General features: G+C 42.2%; 1 protein-coding gene across 1 annotated transcript in view; it reads right to left on the reverse strand.

Annotated features, from left to right (window-relative positions):
• LOC138296506 (CD109 antigen-like) overlaps window positions 1–20,680 on the reverse strand; it is an 827,002-nt gene that overhangs the window by 251,749 nt on the left and 554,573 nt on the right. Inside the window, exons 17-20 of the mRNA XM_069235677.1 lie at window positions 8,408–8,462; window positions 8,168–8,252; window positions 2,473–2,590; window positions 1,665–1,778 (exon numbers count right to left, since the gene is read on the reverse strand). Of these exons, the coding sequence (XP_069091778.1) occupies window positions 1,665–1,778; window positions 2,473–2,590; window positions 8,168–8,252; window positions 8,408–8,462 (372 nt within the window). The remainder of the gene's footprint in view (window positions 1–1,664; window positions 1,779–2,472; window positions 2,591–8,167; window positions 8,253–8,407; window positions 8,463–20,680) is intronic.

Genomic DNA, 20,680 nt, shown 5'->3' on the forward strand with positions numbered 1-20,680 from the left:
TGATTGGGATTATTCCCTATTCACTATGGGTAACATTCAGGGTATTCCCCACCAGTAATCCGAGTCTCAATGGTGGTGGGACACATTGCTTGGTTGCAGGCCACTGGCCTCTAGCCAGGACCTGCACCCCACCCTGCATAGATGCCAGACTCTGCTGAGGAAGGGCAAAGTCACAATGCCTGGCCTTCAGCTTAAGCCAATGCCTGATCATGAAGGCCATGTTCAGAAGGAACAGTGCATAAGGCCTGGCATAGGGCCAGTCCCTGTGCCCCAATCTCTTATTTATGGTTTACTACTGTGCATTTGTATCCACTTACGGTGTACAGATACAGAGTTGTCAAAAAATCTAAATATGTTAGGCATCTTTTTGTGGATACCTGACTGGCATTAGCGGAACAATTTTTGGCCATAAGCATAGGTTTACAGCATTAAATACTTTGGGGGTGATTCCAACATTGGCTGGCGGCGGGCGGCGCCAGACAAACGGGAGCCGCCAAAGTACCGCTGCGCGGTCAAAAGACCGCCGCGGTTATTCTGAGTTTCCCGCTGGGCGGGCAGGCGACTGCCAGAAGGCCGCCCGCCCAGCAGGAAACCCCTTCCCACGAGGATGCCGGCTCCGAATGGAGCCGGCGGAGTGGGAAGGGTGCGACGGGTGCAGTTGCACCCGTCGCGATTTTCAGTGTCTGCTATGCAGACACTGAAAATCTTAGTGGGGCCCTGTTAGGGGGCCCCTGCAGTGCCCATGCCATTGGCATGGGCACTGCAGGGGCCCCCAGGGGCCCCACGACATCCGTTACCGCCAGCCAGGTTCTGGCGGTCAAAACTGCCAGAACCAGGCTGGCAGTAAGGGGCTCGGAATCCCCATGGCGGCGCTGCCTGCAGCGCCGCCATGGAGGATTCCTCAGGGCAGCGGGAAACCGGCGGGACACCGCCGGTTTTTCGTTTCTGACCGCGGCTGTACCGCCGCCGTCAGAATGCCCTGGGATGCACCGCGAGCCTGTTGGCGGTGCATCCGCGGTCGTTGGCCCTGGCAGTAGTCTACCGCTAGGGTCAGAATGACCCCCTTTGTGATTAAGGCGTGGATAGTTTTAAAAAAAGAACGAAGCCTACCAATAAAATAGACTTCCTTAGCTTGAGATAAATGGTTGCTCTTGACATCCACAGTAACCTGAAGATCACTAGTTGAAATCCGGGTAAGGACCATTGGGCTTTGTAGAGTGCTATTAAATTGGGTAGCAGTAACTCGTGTTATTTATAGTGCTTATAAATGGCAAATGTGTGGTATACAAGGCTGGCAAAACATATTATGTTTTTTTTTACAAGGCCCTTATAATAAATATTTGATACACTTAATACAACAGAAATGAAGAATATGAATTCATCATAGACATGACATGGTACCATCCACAAGTCACCCTCACCTTGGATTCCCCTAGGTGTCTAGTTTTCCTCCGGTCATTTATTAGTGTGGGTCATTCCATACATGTAACTGCGGGGCAGCACGCAACATGCCTGTAAGGCTGTACAGGTTTATACAAGATATTTTCCAAACACGTTAACGCGTTTCAGAAACACTGCGCTACATGATAAAGTGTTTTTAAAAGTGATAATCTTGGTGGAAATCTACAATATACAGTTGTATCAAAAGATAGATATGACAATACCTCCATTGTCTGTTGTAGGTGGTTCACAAGGATGACCTCCAGAATAAACTGTTCACCTCGTGTGACTGAGTAAGGCAGGTTCATAGAGATAAAGAACGTGTGCTTGACTTGCAGCTGAAAGGCGAAAGAAAGACTTAATGTAAACATATTTTCTCAGTCCTGCATTTTGAACATGTTAAGCTTTGAGTAGGTGCAGACAGTGAGAAAACAAATCACTTAAAGCACAGTATTTAAATAAGATACATTCACATCCAGCTAACAGATCATGACAGATCCAGCTCTGTTTCCTCCTGTTGAACACTCTCAAACCCAGCCTTCCACGCACTATTTCCCAGTTCTCTCTCCTTGTTGCCATCCTCTCACCTTGCACCAGCTCCCGCTGCGTTAATTATCATCTACCATCCTCTTACTGCTCACTCAGGATTCCTGGGACAACTTTGACACAAGTATGACATACTCAGCTTTTATCACCTCTTCCTCTGCAAATTGAAGATGATCCACAAAATTCACACCAGCTCACTTTCCACTGTACCGAGCCCTCATATTAAGACAGTGGACATATATTGCCTGCATTTGTGCAGATGGAGGAAGTATACCCAAACACTGACGTGAGGAGGTAGAGACTAGGTTACCTTTCGAAATTACAAAAGGCCTTAGGTTTAATAAGGAGATGTACATTGTTCTCCCAGAGAACTGTCATTTGGTGAGCGGTTGGACTGTAGTTATATATTTTGCACAGTATTTGTAGGCAAAGGATATGAAAAATAAATACATACATTTCAGCTTTTTAAATCAAAATGGAAGTTACCTCAGCAGGTTCACTTGTTAGTCCAAGTCCAAGTCCCTCAGAAAAAACAAATGCAGTGGCGACCCATGTAGTCACACTGTTGGGCACAGACCCTTGTACATTGGCGCTTTTTTCAGAGCTGAAAATTTGAAACAGATACTGTAAGCTTTTTAAGGTTATTCCCAAATACAGACAATCTGCATTCCCACATCAAGAAACAGTTTTACGGAAGTAATTTGAAGCTGTAATTTGCCTGGGGTTTTCATTCTTTGTTTAATGAAAATGTTCGAAACAGTTCAAATGAACAATACTTTTGGGAATGTCATGCTTTCACAAATCTTTAGCCATGTTCCATATTTGACAATTCTAGCTAGTTACATATTAACCTATTCTATTTACTACATGTTCATCAGACGAGTGACACAAAAAGCATGAAGTGACACATAGAACAGTTTTTTGCCTCATTCTTTGGTTCATTTACTTTTCCACCATGCAGAGGAATAACATCCAGCTGTATCTCCAATGTGCCTGTCTACACAGTGTTTCAAGCAAAACATACAATTTGGTAGATGTTCTGTCCACCATATTACAAGTGCATTAAAGTCAATGGTGCTGATAATATGACAGAAAGGACATTGGTCAGGTTTGTGAGGGAGCGCTGTCTGCCAGACTCTAAATAAGGACCATACTCTCTTAGAATTGTTGACAGCCTCCTGTGTTTCTTTCTCTGACTCCATTGACCAAATTAATTTTAATTATCAATCCTTATCCAAACCATAACCTATTTGTATAAATGATCAATGCCACATGTATTACCACTTTAAATATCATTACTTATCTTCCCTTAATTACCTTGATTAGCACTACTCTTCCTTTTCTCACACTTTATCCTTCCTTGCTCCTAATATTTGCCATTCTCCTAGATTTCTTCTCTTGTTCAGTGAAGACCTAGACTGCATTTTGACTTACTTCTTTTCCTCTGCTCTCATTTATTGTTCTTAACTTGAAGTTTCCTCTATAGTTCTTATTTGCGTAATTTTCATTTACTACATACTCCACTTCTACCATCAACCTCAGGTGTGAACCTGTACCGCACGTGCACCGATCCTTGAGCTGAGAGGGCTTTAGCCCTGCCTCCTCTGTCAGGTTCCCTCGGCTGGGCTTGAGCTGCTGTCCAGAACTTCAGTCACAATAAAAGTAATCCTGCAAGGGCATTTACTGCCCAAACGAGTCTAGGGTGTGTTAATTGATTTCTGTAATTTCAGTTCCTTTCAATGCAAATCCATGTTATCGTTACAGAATGTGCCTGTTTCAATTGAATGTGAATAGGAGGAAATCTGTAAGGGTCAAAGCTGCCAATATCACATCTCACCCCCACCAACAAATATCAAAGATTTCCAGCAACTTTTATTCCAACCAAAAAGCTAGAACACGTATACATCCAATGGCAGTTAAAAGACAGACAATACCATGACAGAGTCTTCTGCATTCCAAAAAAATCATTAAAAACTCTATAAAATTAATCAAGTGTATTGATATATGCTATGCATTTTATTAGTGGTTATTTCTCCCTCCTTTTTCTGTTTCAGAACAGTGACTAACTACTCTATTATACCACTTTGGTTTCTTTGTCTATTGCTATGATGGACTATTTCTGTTATTTCTTTGGTGCTCCCCTTTTACTGTGGGTGTTTTAGGCTAGTAGCTGCCTGCTACTCCTCCTATGTCGCTGACATTTGTTTTGGCTTTATTCCAGTGCAGTCCTCGTTTTCCTCTGGTTCCTAAAATAAGCTTATTTTACAAAAGAAACACCTTATTGTCTAGCTCACTAATTAAGGAAGCCACAATATGCCCTTTCTGGTAAATACAGCTAAACCTAGAAGCAATGATGTGAAACGTGCTGAGCCTTGCATTGCAAGTCTCTCTCTCCAGGGCCCCTCCCTGCCAGCACTCCCAACATCTCACACAGGGCATTGCTTTTATCCTTTATTGGGGCTATAAATCTTCTCAGGCTGCTCTGCTCCTTGAAAGGCAAGAATGCTTGGAAGACTTTTGATTCTGTTAAAATAAAAAAATACTTTTCATGCCTTATTTTCCAATTTGTGTTCAAACGTTTACACAACATGTGGTAGTGTAGTCATCTCGTTTCTCTGCAAGGGCTTGTGATTTCTGATGCTCTATCGGAATTGCACAGCACCGTTTGTTGCAAATTTAGCAAAATGCTACATACATTTAATATGGTTGATTCTGCATCAGTATATTCCAAATAAATTTTATGGTGCCTTGTTGATAGCTGGCACTGTGTGCATATGTCGTGCTCCATTTTTTATTCCTACACCCAGATTGATTTTAGTATTAAACACACACTTTGCACCTATAGCATTGTTTTTACCTGGGATTTAAATGATTTGTGTGCTATAAAATTTATGTGCCTTACTGGCCATTCAGTAATAGCAGATTCTTATATATAATTGGCAGAAATACTATCTCCACTTGCATTTCACTCATTTTGACTTGCTTTACTGGCCCTTGTCAAACGCAACACCACACAATTTAAAGCCACACAATTCTACACCACTCAACATAATTCCAGTTCACACAATTCCACTCCACACCACATAATTGCACACCAAACCCACTCCACGGCACACAATTCCACTACTCCACCACATGCATCCAATTCACCACAACATTTCGCAACATGCTATATAATTCAATGCAATGTCAAATGAATCCCCTTCATGCCACCTGGAACACATACCACTCCACTTAATTACACTCCATGACACACAATCCCACTCAACATAATTCACTGCACACAATACCACATAATTCCTATCCACATACTTCCAATACAAATAGCTCCACTCAACGCCAGACAATTCAAGCACACACAATTCAAAATCAAACAATTCCACGCCACACAATTCTACTCAAAGCTACATAATTCCTCTCCAAACCACATAATTGCAATCCACACAATATAATTCAACATCCTTACACATAGTCCCAATCCAAGCCACTACACATAAATCTATACCATACATCATAAATACACTCTGGCGCTATTAAATGTAAATGCTCTGAATAGCAAGGTTGCATACTCATAAATCTAACCCTGGCCTCTTTAATCCACTGACAGACACTCTGTGCCCCTTTAGCTTTCTTTGTGGGTTCCTGCTCTCTTCCTCTGTGAGTTTTCCATCTTTCACTTCCTTCGTCTTTGCTCTTTGTGTGTTTTTCCCTCTCTTGCTTGCAGAAAATGTCTGCCCACTGGCAACCACCAGATCAAATTAAGCACTGGTTGCTGCACCTCATTCACCAGGTCTGTGTATCTTCAGTGTCTTAAAGTCTCATTCTGATAAGTTGTTTACTGTATGTATATATATACATAAACACTTAGCACGGCATAGCTAATCTGCTCCTGATTGCCGGTGGTGCCGATATTGGACGCGCACCACTGCGTTGAATATTCACACTCTCCTTCTTTTCTTCAAAAGGGATACGGCACTCCACAGTTGCTAAAAAAATAATTTATTGACACACAAATTATTATTATTATATATATATATATATATATATATATATATATATATATATATATATATACTGTATATATATATATATACTGTATATATATACATATATTTCTTTGTGGTTATGTATATCTCACCATTCAATGTCTTTTTAAGCACTCTCATGGCTGGAACTTTTGTTTTACAACTGAGAGTAGTTTGTGTTTTAAAGACCTTTTTTGTAATAGTATTGCAGTAGGCCTGCTAGGCCTGAAAATGTGTAATACACTACGCCCTCTAGGGGCTAAATATATGATTACACTGCATTACGTTCTGCCATTCTGTTTTCATGTGGTTATGCCCTGTAGGGGCTGACTAAATGGTTACATGAACATGTTTCTTACAAATGTTATTTTTATAGTGGTGCCCTTCAGTGGCTGTTCTGAGCACTACAGTCAAGATACTACAATATTTGTTGCACTCGGAAACTCGCCCCATAATGCTTTGTGGGGCATTCGTTTCACAAAACGTTTTTGCCCATAACTCACAGCACAATGTATTCTTTCTGTCTAGGTCATCTCTGGGTCCCCACACTAGATTGGGAGGACCCCAAAATAATAATATTAAAAAATAAGCTTAAAAAAGATCTGTTCACTCCTACCAATCACTATAAGGTATGCTGCCACCACCGCACTGCTTAACTCCTGGTGAAGTCAGTAGCCTTCTACCACTAGGAAGGCAGCACTTTGGACACCCCTCCCGGTTCAACTAGACCACAATCCGTGAGACAGGCCTATGTCATAGCGCTCATTCATGATCCATGTTTGCTTATGACAACAAAAATTAGCTATAGGGATCCGGACAACTGTACAGTTGGGCACTGAGGACGGGGGTACACGTCTATTACCATGCAGAGGACTTTTCTGTCCCATCACCCTCGCAGGCTAGAGCATTCTGCCTTGCCTCGTTTGTCGATTTTGGAACCAAAAAATGTCCAGATTGCCAAGGTAAAAATGCTGACTGAAATGAAATGCTAATGTTTTCCCGGCCCACACTTCAATGGGTTCATTCATCTTCACTGTGTTCATTCTAAAACTTCACATAGGTTCTGGTCTACCGCACCTGCTGTTTTTTGGCGCATTTTAGCCTAAAACTTTATATCTACAGTTCCCTTAATCTGTTTTTGACCATTAAATGTGTCATTTTATTATTGTTTTCTAAGTTTCGCTAAATTGGTTTGGGAACTTAGGGCCATATGTACGAAAGCTTTTTCCCATAGACACAGAATGGGTAAAATCCTTTGGTACATCTGGCCCTTTAACTTTTGGGTTTCTCAAACGCATAATATTTTGGTGTTGCTTCAATACTGGACATACACGTTTCTGTGGAAAAGGCTGCTGCTTACGTCCCCGCTAACAATGATTAAGCCCATTTTTTCTCACTGAAATTCTCTTTTGGCCTGGCAATATATCCCTCCTCCCACATTAATATTTCAAAATGTCAAAGTATAGTATGTATAGAATACAACAAAGTCTGCAATTTCTCTTAAAGAACTTGCGTTTTATGTCTTTTATTAGTTTAGCTTTTGACATCTCTGCTCATACACGTTGAGAAATGACATCACTATTTTATTATAAAAACAGATGAGCTCTGATGTCACAAGGTCTCATGCTAGAGCCAGCAGACTGCGGGAAAAGCTGGTCACTGAGCAGAATAGCAATTGCTTAATTAAAGGACCAGTACTATACGTTAGTGTACTGCTAGAATTCACCATGGGAGAGTAGGCATAAAACATGCATAATACCACACAAATAAATCGACAAAGCCGGTTTTGAAAAGGTCTTTCAACAAATTGTGCGCTACGTTTTGGTGTGTTTGTTTCCACAGTACAGTTTTCAGATTTATTCTAGATATCTGCAATCCTAAAATCTCTTACTGTAGATAAAAACGGGGTGTGGACATTTATTACAAGAAATAAAACATCGCTACTCCATTGAAAAAGAATACTGTCTATCACCTCTAAGTTTCCTGAGATTGTAATGTAACTTGTCCTTCAGGGTAACTGCTATGTTTTTTCAAGAAAAGGACAAGTGACTTGCAAAAGCTGTACCATGTACGGTAGATAACACTGTAATTTACATAGAAAACTGAAAAAACCATTTTGTGAAAAATGCAGAACACATATTGCTAGTTTATACTACCTTATATTATACTCTTGCCACATCCATGTATCTGGAAAATGAATTCCACGTTTGGGTAGTTCCATGGGCATTCCCATCCAGTTATCTGAAACAAAAATAAAATAGAAAAATAAAAATAAATATCTGAAACAAAAATAACTGTAAATAACTTGGCAATATTCAATTAGAACTAATAAAGATTAAGAGTGAAAAGGAAGTAGCATTGGCTTGTTTTCAGAGCCCTAAAGTTTAATAACATACTTTGAATTTCCGACTCATACGACCGGACTGCTGCATCTGTTAGAAGGACGACTTCCTACAAATAAAAAAAAAAGGTTATAATGTAAAAGCAACACAAATCTTTTTAAGCATAGTTTAAGTTTCAGTCAGCACTTACACCTTTAACGTGCAACAGTCAGTTAACCAGATGTGTATAAATATTCATTAAACAAAAGCTGCCTTTAAAAACATCATTGGTATTGGCTATTTACTAAAACAGCAGATCCTCAAGCTCTTTCACTTGACCTTGAATTTCCCAAAGAGCACCTACGTAGCTATGCTTTATGGAGGCCTATCTTTTCAGCAATGTTGATGCCAAAAATGGCAGCAATCTGGGCAATGTAATACACGTTCCCCATTTAGATAAGGGCTATCTAGCATAGATCTAGGAAGGGTGATGAATGCCAGGTTTTTTAAGATGCCACTGATCTAGATAGATAGATAGATAGATAGATAGATAGATAGATAGATAGATAGATAGATAGATAGATAGATAGATAGATATTGCAATGATGGAGAAACATTCATCCTATAATTCAAGAAATATATTCTTTTAGTCAAGGTCCAACCATCAGCTATGAATTATCTTCTTCACTTGAATTCATGGTTGTGTAAAATGTGACAATTTGATGTTTCTCATTTATCGCAAACTGCTTGAATTTTCCTGGGTATTTTCTGCCAATAAAACAATTGATGACTGCATTTGTCTTGACAAGTTGTATTTCTAAGGTCAGGCTAAGGAGCGCAGCTGTCCTTAGACCTTAAGTGATCAAAAGAAAAAAAACTTTAAGGTGCACTACGGAAAAGGGGCTTCTCTCCATCTAAATGTTAATTCCCTTGAGCAGGGGCGGCTCCTCCATAAGCACAGAGGAGTGTCGCTGCCACAGCCTCAAAACCTTCCAAAGAAAACAATAAGAAACCATGTTTATTATCGTTTTCTTTGAAAGGGGCAGTACCATGGGGGTAATGTGCACTGAGGAGGAGTGCAGAGCACTTCCCCTCACTGCACATGTATGTTTTGCCGGCCGTCTCGGGCAGGCCAAACACACATGCGCACAGGGCTCTCTCGAGCCCAGCAACATAGTTGCCCTTGAGTACAGCAGCGGGTTGGATACATGTTGTGTGCTTCAAATTAAAATGAGTGCTTGTATCGCTCTTTTTGTTTTGTGGGAAAACTAATGGTCATACAGCAGGACCAAGTTAGTGGTGGTGATCAAGGCTATAGGCCAGATCTACTTATTATGAAAAGATATGACAAATCAGAAGGCTTGATTTATCTTTTGCAAAAATCATATGTTAAAGTCAATAGCTAAGAGTGAATTGCTATTATACTGTGGACATATATCTTGTTATGTGGAATCTCACAGATTATTGTACTTGCCAAGAGTTTTGGAGCTGGTTCCCCCCTCTGACAATACATCGGGGTGGACAATTTACACAGTTATAATCCTTTTAGGAGGGGTTTGGATTATTTTGCCAACTATAATGTTGTACATGTTTTAATGTAATGACTGAGTGCCTAACGCCTACATTATGGGGAAGTTTACGATTAATAGAGTAGGCATGAGTTGGTAATGATGACAAGTCAATGATAAAGGCTACAGGAATTTGATTGATGTAATGTAATGATTTTTACATTGGGGAACAATATGTCATATGCCTTAGGGAAAATCTGTCTATTATGAAAACGTATAACCTAGCCAATAAGTCTTTAAGTTTGGATTGTTGCTGTGTTATGTGCCTTTATACAGGTATGTTGTTGTATATATTTTCTCAGATTACTGCAGTAGGCAATTGATTTGGTGTTCGTTACCTCCTCTGACAACCTGTGTGGGTTGAAGATTTGCATTGTGATCATCTCTGTGTGATTTCCTTCCTCTGATTGCCCAGCTGCATGTACCTGTTCTCAGTTTTGGTATTGTCTTTAGCCTCACTCTAAACTAGTGTGTGTGTAGGGGCCTAGGTGTGTCCCTTGACAAGAGTGAAATCCTAGACCTGTCTTGTGACCTGGAGGGGCACACCAAGCATGCTTTTATTGTGTTAACAGTGGACCACTGTCCCTGTCATGGGTTTAACACATGAAACGGTTGCAGTGGAATACCATGTTTTATGAATCCATGATTGTGGTCAGATCTTTTGGTTTGTGTCACTAGATGGGCAGCCTAGAAGCCCACTTGTATAAAATTCTGCTTCTATTTGCTAACCTGGATCATAGCTCTAATTAATGTCCTAGGTTTACATTGTGCCTGTTTGAATGCGTAGCCTGCGTGGTACATGCTTGATGAGTACTGGAGGGCTGTGGAATCTATTTTACATACCCCAAGCCTGACCTTGTGCCCAAGATGGAGGTGAAGTTGTTTCTTCAGACAGTGAGAGTGTATTACGGACATTCCTGAAGCCAAATGAACGAGAACTAGATATTGAAGTGAGAAAAAAGTTTAGAAATTTTATTAGGAAATTTGCTTGTCTTAGTCTGTGGCACTGCCATTTGGTTGATAGTGAGAGTGAAGAGTGAAACGACAGTATTTTTCATTCAAGGTGAAAGGGACACCTTAGGTGAGTCAAGACATTTGCCGTACCCCTAATCATAATTCAGTGTGGGTGATGACCGCCAGGTGTGGAAAGCTCACACCTCTTTTGCCTCTGCTGTGGTACAAAGCTGAGTATGGAGAGCAGCCTTGAGGGGATTCTTAAAAGAAGAACCAAGCAAAACTATCTGAAAGTGCAAACAGTGGATTCACATCTTTCATCTGCCTTAACAGTATAAAAGTGGGGTCCATTGACCCATTTGTTGTTGTTCCAGTTCCAGGTTTTCTATGACCATGAAAGGAGTGCTTTGTAGAGTACCCAGATGGTTCTTGAGCAATCAAATCTAGTATCTGCCTGACAGCAAGCTTCCCAGAATCAAGGGGAAATCATCTAAGTCCAACCCTTGCTGCAGGAGCTAATTACCTGTCCTTAAGTGCCTGTAAACCAGCCTCCTTGCTGAGAGAGGAGTGAATTGAAGCATGGACACAGTGTACTGTGTCACTGAAAGCGGAGGACTATGGACAGGGATCTGTATGCCCTAATGTCAGAGGGCCCCACTCTGTTTTTTGTGATTCCTGGTGGTAATTATGAAGACTATGGCATAGCCTAAGTTGTTGTGCCTGAACTGAGAAGAGCGGCATGACCCAAGCCTCTGTCCTTAAATCTCAGAGGAGTGGCATAATATGTGCCACTGTGTCTGCCTGTAAATGACTGCAATGTGACCTAACATGCTGTTCCCAAGCAGTGAGGATTGCAGTCTCTGCCAAGTCAAGGTACCTGCATTGTGAAATCCACTGCTGCCCTGGGGATTATGATTCACCAACCGCCAGCCTGTCCACGGTGGTAAACAACGCCATGGAAAGGCTGACGGTAAGGGGACTCGGGGTGCTCCTGTTCCCCTGCACTGCCCATGTACTTCGCATGTACAGTGCAGGGGCCCCCAGACACAGCCCCATTGTGCATTTCACTGCCCGAAATGCACGAAGGGCGCTGCTGCAGCCGCTGCACATCAACATTGCCGCCGGCTCCATTATGAGCCAGCTGCAATCTTGATGTGACTTTTCTGCTGGGCCAGCGGACGGAAACACTGTTACCGTCCGCTGGCCCAGCAGAAAAGTCATAATAGGGAGCCAGATATACCAACAGCACTGGCGGTATACTGTCGCCCGCAGCGTCGGAGGTCTTTTGGAAAGACCGCCTAAGTTGTAATGAGGGCCTTAGTCCCCTTTTGTGTCACTGTCTGGAAGGAATACACAAAGCTCAACAGCAGAACCAATAATAGCCTTGTGACCTAGGACACTGGCAGAAGATGGAAATGATTAATACAATAAAATATCAACTTTCTAAAAGTTGTATTTTCAGAACTGTGACTTAAAAGCCAACTTCACCTTTGAAGAGCATTTTAAATTACAATTCGTTTGATTCAAAGCATCTCTAACTGTTCCCAATCCAAAGTTAGTACCCATTAAAAGTAACAAAGTAACCCTGTGTTAATCAATGGGAGAGATAGACCTTACAGTAGTGAAAATTACTTTAGAGGTTTTTCACTACCAGGATATATAAATCTTGAACCCACAGTTCCTACAATGCACCTGCCCTATGGGCTTTCAGGGCCTACTATTGTGAGGTTATTTTAGCATTTTTACACAGCAGATTATTTAGCTCTGGTCCTGAGGCCTGTGCCCTTTTACCCTGCTACATTTCAATTTTATTCCTTTCATTATTTTAGTGATGCTTCATTTTAGTGGAAATGTTTTTTCATTCCTTCTATCAGTTGTCCTTCCTTGCAGAAACATATTCATTTTTTTCCACAACATTTTCCATCTTTTGCTGAACCCACGGCTGCCCATGATGATTACAGAGTATTGCCGATCCAAAGGAACATTGTCTGTCTTACACAGAAAATATGTATCTTCACATCAGGACAAGTTCTTAGAATAACAGATATGTTATTATAAAACATCACACTGCCCCCAACATCTTAGATGGGGACGTTCCAGCTAGCTTGCCATCCTGTGATGCACGTCGTCGCAGTTTCTGCTGAAATATTTTTTGTTTCTTCTCATCTAAGTGGAAGGACTCCCAGCCTCTTCTAACCTCAGTGCAGGTATGGGGATTGGATTTCTTTCCTGGCACCAGAAGGGCAGATTAGGGCTACCACCACTGCTTGCTGTCATGTAAGAACTCAGTAGTGTAGGTAGGAATACCAAGCATACCAATATGACAACGTGGGGGGGACTTTTCTTGTGTTTCACCCTTGTGGTTACCGCTGTCATAACACTGTATTGCATTATCCTCATAATCCCCATTCTTATGTAGAACACAGTTGCTTCAATAAAACCTACTGAACCAAAACCCTGCTTCTGTTCTGTCCTTGCGTGTGTGAGACTCGAGTGTCTAATAGAAAGGGATGGGATGTGCTCCACCACATCTCCCCCAAAGGGTCTAAATGTCATGGAATAGGCTGCCTCAAATCACTTCTACCCTCGGGTACTTACGAGGTGCTGCTAGCTAGCTGAAAGGGGTTAGGCCAACAGCTGTCATACGGCGTGGGATTAGAGTCCGTCCCCCATGCTTAATGGTGCTGCCTCTCAGAAATCCAGCACTCATTACCAAAGCGAGAGTCTAGGACATGGGGCAACCAATGTTGGTTAGACACTGACTTTGCGTACCACCCAAGTATCTCTGTCTCATTACATGCAAAAGGCACCCTTAGGGGCATATTTATACTCCGTTTGCGCCGGAATTGCGTCGTTTTTTTTGACGCAATTTCGACGCAAAACTAACTCCATATTTATACTTTGGCGTTAGACGCGTCTAGCGCCAAAGTCCATGGAGTTAGCGTAATTTTTTAGCGTGGACACCTACTTTGCGTTAATTATATGCAAGGTAGGCGTTCCCGTCTAAAAAATCGACTCCGAGGCATGTGCGTCGGATTTATACTCCTGGGCAAAAATCACGCCCGGGAGTGGGCGGGTCAAAAAAAATTACGTACGGCCGCTTTTGCGCCGTTTTTTAGCGCCTGCAAAAGGCAGGCGTTAAGGGACCTGTGGGCTCTGAAGGAGCCCAGAGGTGCCCTCCCATGCCCCCAGGGACACCCCCTGTCACCCTTGGCCACCCCAGGAGGACACCCAAGGCTGGAGGGACCCATCCCAGGGACATTAAGGTAAGTTCAGGTAAGTGTTTTTTTTATTTATTTTTGTGGCATAGGGGGGCCTGATTTGTGCCACCCTACATGCCACTATGCCCAATGACCATGCCCAGGGGACAGAAGTCCCCTGGGCATGGCCATTGGGCAAGGGGGCATGACTCCTGTCTTTGCTAAGACAGGAGTCATTTCTATGGTGGTTGGGTGTGAAAAAAAAATGGCGCAAATCGGGTTGAGGCGAAAAAATTGCCTCAACCTGACTTGCCCCATTTCTTGACGCCCAAGCCCCATATCCCCCTACGCCGGCGCTGCCTGGTGTACGTCGTTTTTTTTAACGCACACCAGACGGCGGCGGCGGCTAACGTCATTCAATAAATACGGCGCCCGCATGGTGCTTCAGAATGGCGTTAGCCGGCGCTAATTTTTTTTACGCAAAACTGCGTTAGCGCAGTTTTGCGTCAAAAAGTATAAATATGGGCCTTAGTGCCTTCTACAGAGACGTCTTAGGTATTAAGGAATATCCTCCTCAGCTAGATAGGCAGTACCCATTCAACGCTGTAGGTTGTTCAAGTTTGAACCTTTAAGAGGATTCCCCTATTGGTGTTCCTATCTCTGAACTATTTAATTCAGTTTTAAGATGGCCAGACCAAGTAAACCACAACTACAAGGTAAATCAATAAGGAGCCAAGCCGCAGAGGGTTCTACAAAATGCTGGGACAAACAAAAACAAAATAAAGATGATACAAAACAGAGAGTAGAATCTCAGTGACCAGAGACCTCTGAGAAATGCTACAATTTTAGGAATAAGTACTATTTAAAAACTCCTGATAGATACCAATATATTGATACAAGCCAGTCCCATTTCTTTCAGGACTCACAGGATAAATGTAATGAGAGAGACGGGCGTTCTGAACAACAAAACAAGCACGTGAAACCAAGAAAAGACCCACAACACTCAGCTGAACCTTCCATAAAAAGGGAAGAGAAACCTAACCAACAGAAAGCACAATTCAGAAAAAAAAGTGGCAGCAATTTCAGCTAGAAATGCTACACATAATGAGCATTTTATTGGAGAACAGGAAGTGGGCACTGGCTCTGCTAAACAGTGCAGCTGAGGTCACAATAGTTTGCCGGAATCTTCAAGAGCTTCTGGATGTGACAGCAACTAACGACTATTTAGAAGTCAAAACAGCGGACATGCTCATCTCCTCCCCAGATAGGGTTTACAAATTAAAAAATACAAATAGAGGGAGAAATAAAGCACACAAGTTATATTCTGGGAAAAACGTATATTGTGTTATGACATCCTTTTGGCCGAAAAAGATTGGCCACCAGAATTGTCCATAAACTCCCACTTGGGGAATATGTAATTCTGCCATCTTTCTTGGTCCTTGTTCCTGCAGAATTAAGATAAGCATTTGCCAGAGATTGGGCACTGGCTCAAGCCCCAGTACTGATTTGCAACCATGTAGGTTGGGAAGAAGACTTGTCCTACCACATAATACCTATTAGGTTTACACCACTTCCACAACCACAATGTACCATTCAACATGAAGCTAAAGCACCAGGGAAGGACATACGCACACATCTTGAATACCAGAGTGTAATACAACTCTGCGTATTACCAATGAACAACCCTTTGTTCCCCACGGCTAGGTCGGCCCATTCCTATAGAATAGTCTTAGACTACAGACACCTAAACAGTCACACATGCAGATTTGCTATACAAAATTCACACAGCACCTATCAACAATTTAGTGAGCAAAAATGCAAAATAACCTTGGACATTTTCAACTGTGTTTCTGCCAAAATATAGCACCTGAAAACAGGGATTTAACTGCCTTCAGCGCATTAGGCTTGCAAAGGAAAGTTTCTGGGCTTCCACAAAGATATAAGAACAGACCTGGACTGATCTCAACCGTGTAACTTCCATACTACACAACATAGTCCCTGAGGCACTGTCCGATGTAGATGACATCTATCTGACAGACAACGACTTGGTCACACAACTAAGATGGGTGGACTGCATTGTGGTGGGTTTTGCAGAAATAGGCTAGAAATTTAGTTTCAAGAAATCAAAAATTGCCTTTCTCAGTGTCCTGTTTTTGGGATATGAGTTATCAGATGAAGGAAAGAGCCTGGTGCCCCGCTTTCTAAAAAAGTGTAGCCAATTACAATCACCAAACACCATCAAAAAGCTACAAACATTATTGGGCTTTTTAATTTTGGCAGAACTTACATTCCAGATTATGCACAATGCATAAAACCTCTTTATGATCTGATAAGTCCAGACTTTTCCAGTAAGTTTTTGACGGATGAACACACACATTCTCAGAGCATTGCAACAAGACCTGCTTGAAGCGAAACACTTACATACAAGGGACAACTAAACAAATATGGTCATCAGAGAATGCTGGTGCCATTAGGTTTACCTATGTAACATTCAATGAAGTGACCATGTCCCCATAGCTTATCCATCACATTTGTACTCCACAGCTGAACAACGCTTTGCTCCCACTGACAAAATTCTGAATGGCTATCATAAAAGAGAGACCTATGCCCAGGGGAAAAATAATTGTTGTGGGGACCCTTCTATTTGCCTTATAGGCTGTTACAAAAGCCAGCCCTCCAAATGCATAAGCATTACATCCATGCTGGATCCAATGGGCAACATCTCTGATGGCCACTGATGTTGATTATTTCTTTGATCCAAAACTTCAGACACAAGAGTTCCTTCAATATAAAATTCAAGACCAAACACCTGCGAACCTTTTAGCTATTGAGCAAAACCAAATGTTAATATACATTGACGCTTCAGCACAGCCAGCAGTAGGAACAAAACATCAATACTCCGTTGCTTGCGTGGTTGTGAGCAGATTCACGAGGGGTGGCAAGTTCCACCCTCAGAACACATGCACGCAGACTTTAGGGGACTGCAATGCACAATTGGCAGAGCTCAAGGCTCTATTATTGGCAGTGGAACATGCAGATCCTGACTTCTGAAGCTAATTGTGTGTGATTAGTATGATTGTGACCAGTCCTTTAATTAATACCTGCATTACTGGTAAGAGAATGGATTCAGAGATTCAAAAGGGAACACCATCAAACACAGACTTCTGTAGGGGAAGGTAGCAGATGTAAAAGAGACACTACCAAATACCCATGTAGTACATACTATGTTTGTTAGACTTGCCAGCCTCAGGGTGGTCAATCCCCAAACTTTTTGCATGCCTCCCTCCATTTTTCTGTCCCTATTTATGCTGGTTTTAGGACTCTGCGCCCTTCCCCACTGCTGACCAGTGTTAAAGTGCATGTGCTCTCTCCCCTAAACATGGTAACATTGGTTCCTTCCCAATTTGCATATTTAATTTACTTGTGAGACCCTAGTAAAGTGCACTAGAGGTGCCCAGGGCCTGTAAATTGTATGCTATAATAGTGGGCCTGCAGCACTGGTTGTGCACTCACATAAGTAGCCCTTTATGCCATTGCAAGGTCCTTGTGTGCAGTTTCACTGCCACTTCGACTTGGTATTTTAAACTACTTGCCAAGCCTTAAACTTTCCTTTTTGTAGATATAAGTGACCCCTAAGGTAGACCCTAGGTAACTAATGGGGCAGGGTACTATGTAAGAAAAAGGCATGACATGTACTTATGTGTTTTACATGTCCTGTAGGGGAAAACTCACAAATTTGTTTTCAACTACTATAAGGCCTGCTCCTCGTATAAGCCAGCATTGGCACTGCTTTTACATACTTTTAAGTGGTAGATTATGATCTGAAAGGAGAAGCCCTGTCATGTTTAGTATGGCCAGAATGGTACTAGAACATACTGCTTACTTGGGAAGCTGGGTTTAAAATTACTATTTTAGAAATGCCACTTTGAGAAAGAGGGCATTTCTCTGCACTTACTGCCATCTGTACCTTACAGCCTGTCTGTCCTGGCAGACAGGAGTGGGCTGAAAGGGGAACTTGTCCACTTCAAAACTACTCTTTGAAGTTTCCCCCACTTCAAAAGCACTTTTGGGTATATATACTGGGTCTCTGACCCCACCAAACCAGACACTTCTGGATCTACACTGGACTCTGCCAGAGGGACTGCCTGGCTGCCCAAAGGACTCACCTGGACTGTTTTGCTGAAAAAGACTGCTGCCCTGCTTGTTGCCCTCTGCCTGCTGGTGTCTGACTCTGCTGGAAGGACTCTGCCTTCCCCACAAGTGCCCTCCAAGGGCTTGGATTGAGCTTGCCTCCTGTTCTGAAGTCTCAGGGCCACAAAGACTTCGCCCCAGATAAGAAGCACCTGCCTCGCAGCTGAAAATTCACTGCATTGCATACCGGATCAACGCAGCATGCTCCTTCTTACCAACACGTCAAGGATTTTCAACACATCATCCCTGGGCGTCAAAATATCATTGCATTGCAGTGAGGAACCAAGGCTGCACATCTGAAAATCGACGCATCACCTTGCAGCGTGGAAAGAAACGACTCATCATCTGTGCCGTGCCAGAAAATCCGATGCAGCGCCTTATTTTATAAACGCATCGCCTCCTCTGCGGCCCTCATGCAGCGATTTTTTGCCACTTCTCAAGTTCTGTGTGCTACAAGGAAACAACCACTGATTCTTAAGGATGAGACTCTTTTAATTAAATTAAGATCAAAACAATCCAATATGCACAAGTCAAGATATCACTTTTTAAACTGATGTGTCGACTTGGGCGTATTGGATCATTATGATCTTACTTTATTCAGGTAAATATTATCTATTTTCCTAAACTGTTGTGGAGTACTTTCTGTGGTGTTTTCACTATGTTACTGTATGAGTTATTGCACAAATACTTTACGCATTGTCTTCTAAGTTAACCCTGCCTGCTCTGTGCCACTCTACCAGAGGGTGAGCACAGGATAATTAGGATAGTGTTGTGACTTACTGACTAGGATTGTGGTCCCTACTTGGACAAGGTTGTATACCTCTGCCAACTAGATACTCAATTTCTAACAAAGGGCATTCAACGTGTAGGAATACACATTGCAGGAAACACCTTCGCTGATGAGGCAGCCAAGTCAGCAGCTGCTAAGGTTTCTGTAGCTGTGATTACTCATTCTAGGAAAAAGATGGATGATGAAACATTGGATGCTGTGAAAGCTTTGGCTGACAGCAAGCCTCTCCCTAAGGCATGTCCCACCAAATATTCCTTCCATCTAAGCACCCAAAAATATTGCATTCACAACCATATCAATGGTGGGTGAACCTGTGATCCCCAACCAAGACCAAAGAATAAATCTAATAAAGGCAGTGCATGAGGGGGTTGATTCTGCCCATGCAGGTGTGTCGGCTACTATTATATTATTCAGAAACGCAATTGGTGCCCAGGTCTATAAAAACAGATCAAACAGTATGTCCTATGTTGTGACATCTGTCAACAAATAAAAGACTCCACCGTCAAACGCCCACTGCAGAACACCCCTCCTAATTTCCAACAAACCATTGCAATGTGTGTACCTGTACCATTGTGGTCCACCAATGCCTGATGGTGCATACAAATACATAATAGTCGCTGTTGCTCCAGATTTCTATGGGAATGGCTACAGCGATCTGCTCATGCTTGAACTGTTATCAAAGATTTGTATGTCTTTATCGGGACATATTCAGTTTTGGCTTTCCATTGGGACTAGGGCCCTGCTTTTGCCTCCAGGGCATTCAGGGACACCATGACAAAAATGGTGGTCCAACTACATTATTCGTCTCTATATCACCCTGAAGTAAACACTGTTGTGGAGTGGAAGAACCAAGACTTAAAGCAACCCATTACAGCTAGAGTATTAGGTTCAGGTCATAGTTGGCTTAATCACATGTATGGAGTCCAGCGAGCTCTTAATAATCAGCCCAGCAGGTCCTTGGGAGGGAAGATCCCATATGAGGTTATGCTTTACATACCTATGTATGCCCAAGATCTTGATGGCTCACCTTTAGACATCAAATACCAATAATTGAGTTCAAGTCAGGTGAGGTGTCGAATGGTTCTATATTCTTTTTATTCCAGATGAGAAAGAAGCAGCCGACATCTGTTTCATCTAGGACAAATTTCTCAAGACTGATTGGGGAGAGGAAAATAACTTCCCAACCGATTGTGGCAATAAGTAAACCAAGCGTTTCCAATATCACAGAAAGGACAAAATAAGCCTGCCAAGTCTTGTACTGTATTAGTAGGTAAAACACGCTCACAAGCCTAGAGGCAGTAGTGAGTGTTACTTCTTTCTCTGACAGCAGCACACAACATACGGTGCTTTGGGGTGTATCAAGGCCCCGTTTATGTCTCACTGACACTTTGGTTTGTACTTTATTCTGACTGTGACCCAGTGTTCATACTACAGCCTCTTGGCCAACACAGCCAACACAGACTTAGAAGATTTTTTATTAGGTCTAAGAAAACCATGCACTAAGTACTTCTTGTATGCGATTTACGGCACAACTTGGAAACTTTCTCAAAAAGAAGCTGACGCCCATTTAAGGAATATATCAGGAAAACTTAAGAAAGCTTTAGCTGTTGTAGATAATGGAATAAACACTGTGTCCAACCGCATA

This window comes from Pleurodeles waltl, chromosome 5, assembly GCF_031143425.1.
Source record: "Pleurodeles waltl isolate 20211129_DDA chromosome 5, aPleWal1.hap1.20221129, whole genome shotgun sequence".
Lineage (NCBI taxonomy): Eukaryota > Metazoa > Chordata > Amphibia > Caudata > Salamandridae > Pleurodeles > Pleurodeles waltl.